The following is a 6,233-nucleotide window of genomic DNA, read 5'->3' on the forward strand; positions in this document are numbered from 1 at the left end:
GGGCATTTAATTGATTTTGTAACCCTATGGGTGTGTCCGTCAGACAATAAAACAACATAATCAGCAAATAGCATTAAGAACAATTCTGTTGCGCCAGGTATCATTATTTTGTATTCCATGTATAAGAGAGAGAGAGAGAGAGAGAGAGAGAGAGTCTTAATTTACATTATTTTGTCACCTTTCTCTGTTAAGACAAAAATCAAGGGACTTAACCCATCGCTTCCTGTTTTCAAGAAATTTCGGGCAGCTGCGATTGTGCCAGTGTCAGGATCTTTGTTGGAACGATACACTTTGTAGGTAAATTTAAACTTGTATGATCTCAATTTTATACATGCCGTGTGTTTTTCGTGTGAGTCTGCATGCATATGAGGCGCTTGCTATGCTTTATTTCGAAATACGGTGGTGCCTATCAGTGTCACACTCACAATAATAATTATTGTTGATCATTACTGATAAAGGCGACTTTCATTACTCTTCATTTACGTTGAGAAATCAAGTAATATTACAATCATCATCTTTCATCAGACGACCACAATCAGCTCATTGATTACTACGACTATACGATTTAATCTCTCTCTCTCTCTCTCTCTCTCTCTCTGTCTCTGGGGGCGGGGGTCTTTTATTTTTATTTTTTTTTAATGTTTTTTTAGTTTTTAATTCTTTTTTTTTAATTAAGTAATGATAATGTTGATCTGTGTTAATTTTCACGTTTTCTTCTCTCTCTCTCTCTCTGTCTTTCTCTCTCTCTCTCTCTCTCTCTCTCTCTCTCTATCTCTCTATCTATCTATCTATCTATCTATCTGTCCCCTTTTATCTCTCTACTCTTATTCTCCTCTCTTTAGTGTTGTAAATGTCAAATTACTGTTCATGTATCCATGACTGTAATATGCATGCTGTACTGATATAAGGATTCCCCCATTTGTTTATGTTACTTCCAGGGCTGGATGAAAAACAACAACATTATTTTGCTTACTCTGTTACCCTCAGAAAATGAAATTTATTCAGTTCAATTCAGTTCTCTCTCTCTTTTTTTTTTTTTCTCCCACAACTATTCAAATGGCATTATTTCTATTTTTCTAATCTATTACTGTTTTTTTGTTTTTGTTTTTTGGCTTTTTTACATGTGCATGCTTATTTTAGCCTCTAACTTTTTTTTAATCATGTCATTTTATTCATTGATTGATCATTATCTTGACCTATGTGAATTTTTATTTTTGCACTCTCTCTCTCTCTCTCTCTCTCTCTCTGTCCCCTAATATCTCTCTCCTCTTATTCTCCCCTATTTAGTGTTGTAAATTTCAAATTACCTTTCATGTATCGATGACTATATATGCATGCTGTAATGAAATAATGATTCCCCACCCCCACACCCCCACCCCCCCCCCCCACCCCCCACACACACACCCTCCTCCCTCCATTAGTTTATGTTACTGTTTCCCCTTTGAGGGCTGCATGAAAAAAACAACAACATTATTTTGCTTACTGTATTAGAAAATAAAATAAAATGTATTCAGTTCAATTCTCTCTCTCGTCTATCTGTCTATTTATCTCTCTCATTTTTTTCTTTTTTCTTTTTTTTTTTTTTAATTTTCAATGATGAATAGTGATTTTTTTTTTTCCAGGAGAGAAGATGATTGAGATAACCTGTAATGATCGACTGGGCAAGAAAGTCCGGGTCAAGTGCAAGTATCCTTGTCATGTGTAACAGTACTGACATTTTTCGATACAAACAACATAAGAAGGATTTATATTTAAAAAAAAAAAAAAAAAAAGATTTTAAAAGAATGATATCAATTTCTAGTTACAAGATTGATTGACAACAATATTTCCGCCAAACTTGTATCATGCAACAGGAGAGCTAACAAGGGATGTTGTAAACACAGCAGTACATTATATCCATGGTATTCTGGAAACCACACAAGTGATAAGATGCATGTAACTGCACAGCTATTATAAGCAGGGTATTCTAGAGAAAAAAAAAGAAAAAAAATGCAAGTAATAAGACATAGCCAACTGCATAGATATCATGTCCTGTTTATCCATGGAATCCAGCAGACAGCACAGGTAATCTTCTTCTTCTTCTGCGTTCACTCGTATGCACACGAGTGGGCTTTTATGTGTATGACCGTTTTTACCCCGCCATGTAGGCAGCCATACTCCGTTTTCGGGGGTGTGCATGCTGGGTATGTTCTTGTTTCCATAACCCACTGAATGCTGACATGGATTACAGGATCTTTAACGTGCGTATTTGATCTTCTGCTTGCATATGCACACGAAGGGGGTTCAGGCACTAGCAGGTCTGCACATATGTTGACCTGGGAGATCGTAAAAATCTCCACCCTTTACCCACCGGGAGCCGTCACTGTGATTCAAACCCGGGACCCTCATATTGAAAGTCCAACGCTTTAACCATTCGGCTATTGCGCCCGTCAGCACAGGTAATAAGATACAGTATATTACTTAGAAATAGAATTCACTATAATGTACAGCTTTGTACTAAACCCCATAACAGGTGTCTCTAAAAGGGTTGAAAATTGGCAACATGAAATTTAGATCACAAATGAAAACTCCAACAACAAAATGACACAAGCTGTCAAGTAAGGGACTGCTCACCAGCAAAGCTAGGCATGAACTGACTGCTCAGCAGCTAGCTTGCACACTCATCATAATTTTGAAGATTAGAATTATTTAGAAAGCTTAATCAAGACATGGATATTTTCCAAGTATTTTTAAGTGGATGTGTTTCTGTGGGCAAGTCTGTGTGTGCGCTCATGCAAAGTTTGTCAGCCAGTATCGTGAAATATGCACATGCAGATGTGTGCAGTTCACACTTCATGGTATAGTAAACAAAATGTTTTTAGATAAATGAAGAGATAAGTTATACATTGAATTTGTTGTAATGCTCGTCATATTTACAGTTTAGTGTTCACAGTTTCTTCTTAGTCTATTTACTGACAGTGGTACGGTAGTCCTTAACCCAGCTCTAGTCCCCAAGACACAATCGGTGACCTGAAGAAGTTGATCGCAGCACAGACTGGAACGAGGGCTGACAAAATTGTCCTTAAAAAATGGTAAGTGTCTGGGTGTCACAGGGATAATGTATATGATAGTCAGTCGTGTCCGACTATGACCATCAGAACAGCAGAGGAGGCAACAGCTGTTCCGACTATTTGGGCTAGAATTTGATTGTAGTGGAGAGTGTCTTGCCCAAGTACATCCCCACTCTCTCGGCCAAGAGGGTTTTTGGACAGCCAGCGTTGGGATGGTTCCCAAAGGCCAACTAGCCCACAAGGCTGCAGCACTAAGAGCCAGTGCAGTTTTGCCTCCTAGTTTGAGAGTCATAGTCCTTCACAAAAGACTAAGCTGTAAATGGTTTCCCATTGACTGGTTTCACTTTGCTGTTGGCCCAAATGTAAACTTATGTCAATCTGTGATATAAGCCGAGTGTTGGGCCTAGTCACATGGATAAGATACTCATTATTTAATATTGATTTTCCAGCCTGATAAATGTACACAAATTTGTATGCATACAGAGGGAGATGAAGAAATGACTAACTGATGTACTTTGGAGAATGAAACTGCTATGGGGGGGGGGGGGAGGGGTTAAAACTAATAAAAGAAAGTTTTTTTGTCTCGGTATTCATTGAACAGTGCAACTTGATATGGAAATGTCTGACAGTGGGTACACACACACACACACACACACACACAGACACACACACACATGCATGTATGTACACAGATACATCCATAGAATATGCCCTGGTATAAATGTACGTATGTATTTTACACACACACAAACACACACAGTCATTTTTATGTTCAGAACTGTCACCAGTATGTGCCCACATGTTTTCACTCTGCAATCAACATTACATTATTTTATTTGTTATTATTTTATTTGTGTTTGAATCTGAAGATTGTTTGTTTCAGGTATAATATCTTCAAGGATCACGTGTCATTGGAAGACTGTATCCTTTTAGCATTGTGTGAGTGTATGTAAGCACATGTATACACACGAGTTTCTGTGGGTGTGTTAGTTGAAGTATGTTCCCTGATTCCCCTTGTAGTTTTCAGAGGTTTCCACATGGTCAGTTCCAATGTCTGCGTGTTGCTATCAACACCAGAACAGTAACAATATTTTGGTGTCATATACTGTACCATGTCAAACTGATGCAAACTAGGCCTATCGGTTTGCTCTGCTTGGCCAAATTTCGCGCGGCTAACAGTGAAAAGACGCCCAGTTTTGCCCGGTCCGCTCTTAGCCAATCAAACGCCTCTAAAAGCTATAAGCGCTGAATCATTCCTTTGGCCAAGGCTCTCCACGCCATCTTGTCAGGTTTTCGCTCTGTCTCGTCTGACGCTTTTTTTGGCTATTAAACGTATTCATTTGGCCTTATTTTGCTGCATGCGGCTTGTCTGTATATATAAACTCCTCCTATCTCTCTGTTTCTGTGAGTCTGTGGAATGTGGAGCTGAATACTCATTCCCTGTGTGACTGTGAGCGTCTTTGTGTGTGTGTGTGTGTGTGTGTGTGTGTTGAATGCAGCAAGTTTTGAGCGCAGTTTCTGTCCACACTGTTGTTCATGTTCTTGCTTGTGGTATTCAGTTCAGTGATGCGAGTACTTGCCACATGAGTTCATGGGTTTGATTTTTTTTATTGTGTCTGGTTTGGTTTTGTTCAGATTGTTAATTGAGATGTGTGTGTTTTGCATGTATTGTATACATAGAGGACTATTGTTAATGCGTCCCTTTAGGAAGCGAGATGATGTTCGAGGATGTGTTGGAACGAATACCATGTTTGCTAGAATTTGCTGCCTTACCACAAGTGGTGGTCTGGATACTAGTCATTCGAATGAGACGATAAACCAAGGTCCGGATTACAGCTTGCAAAGAGAAGTGACAAGAGACTTGTCTCTGGCTAAATTTTTTACTAAAATTCACTCTTATAAATGCATGTGTCTGGGTCCACATGCACATGACAGAAAAGCCTGTCTGAATCGGGAAATTGAATGATGAGCACCCAAAGCACTTAGAGCTTTGTCTCTGACTAGAGATAGGCATTACATAAGTAGAAGAGAAAAAGAAAAAGAAAAAACACACACACACAAAAACCACCAATAATATCAGGGGACTGATAACTTCTGGCATTTTCCAGGATTGTTTCAAGTCACACAGGATCACACACACTTGTCACCTGACTTCCAGAATCCTCCTTCTTCTGCGTTTGTGGGCTGCAACTCCCACGTTCACTCATATATGTACACGAGCGGGCTTTTAACTTGAGTGTATGACCATTTTTACCCCGCCATGTAGGCAGCCATACTCCGCTTTCAGTGGGGTACTTCCTGATTTATGAGTTATGAGGCCTTGACTGGGAGCAGATGAAATTCACGATGGAATGAACCTGGAGTTGTACTACCAGTGATGTGACACCACCAGAGCCGGGCAGTCATCTTCATTGTGGACACTTGTGTGCGTTGTGTGTGTGTGTGTGTATGTGTGTGTGGTGCCAGACAGACAGACACAAAGACGGACAGCCAGCGGTTGATCAACGGTGTTCATGAGTTGTCTGCCCTTGTGTCGTCTCTCTTTCCCCATCCTCCGACATGGCGGGGAGCTCATGTCATGGTTCCGGGATTTTTTTTTTTTTTTTTTTTTTTTTTTTAATATTTTTCTTAAGGTCTGTGGGGGAGAGAATGCATTACAGAAAAGTGTTTTCTCCAAGTTAACTGCCACCTGTTTGGGAATGTCAAGAGAGAGAGAGAATGTGGTGTGGTTGAGTACTGCCTCCACTTTGTTCAGTCTCAGCTATTGAGCTTTATATGTTCCATGTTCATGGTTTAATTATACAGAGTTGTGGACGTTTGGGAAAGTCTTGGAAAAAAATCAGTTCTTAAAAAAACAAAAAAACAAAGAAATATTTACTTGGCATGAACAGTTTCCGTAAAATATGTACAGCCCTTCTGGAAAAGTTAAAGTGTTGTGATTTTTTTTTTTTTTTTTCTTAAGGTCTGTGGGAGACAGAATGCATTACAGAAAAGTGTTTTCTCCAAGTTAACTGCCACCTCTTTGGGAATGTCAAGAGAGAGAGAGAGAGAGATAATGTGGTGTGGTTGAGTACTGCCTCCACTTTGTTCAGTCTCAGCTATTGAGCTTTATATGTTCCATGTTCATGGTTTAATTATACAGAGTTGTGGACATCTGGGAAAGTCTTGGAAAAAATCAGTTCT

General features: G+C 39.3%; 1 protein-coding gene across 2 annotated transcripts; it reads left to right on the top strand.

Annotated features, from left to right (window-relative positions):
- The first annotated feature begins 204 nt into the window (after positions 1 to 204).
- Positions 205 to 5,921, top strand: LOC143289457 (ubiquitin-like protein 5). Of its 2 annotated transcripts, none has more exons than XM_076598428.1 (5): positions 205 to 293; positions 1,623 to 1,686; positions 2,988 to 3,071; positions 3,934 to 3,971; positions 5,385 to 5,921. In XM_076598428.1, exons 2-5 carry the CDS (start codon positions 1,631 to 1,633, stop codon positions 5,426 to 5,428), a joined length of 222 nt encoding a protein of 73 aa, XP_076454543.1. In that variant the 5' UTR covers positions 205 to 293; positions 1,623 to 1,630; the 3' UTR covers positions 5,429 to 5,921. The 2 variants fall into 2 exon arrangements, with proteins under 2 accessions (XP_076454543.1, XP_076454544.1); XM_076598429.1 differs by having other exon boundaries at positions 222 to 297.
- The last annotated feature ends 312 nt before the right edge of the window (positions 5,922 to 6,233 follow it).

Source organism: Babylonia areolata, chromosome 14 (genome assembly GCF_041734735.1).
Source record: "Babylonia areolata isolate BAREFJ2019XMU chromosome 14, ASM4173473v1, whole genome shotgun sequence".
Lineage (NCBI taxonomy): Eukaryota > Metazoa > Mollusca > Gastropoda > Neogastropoda > Buccinidae > Babylonia > Babylonia areolata.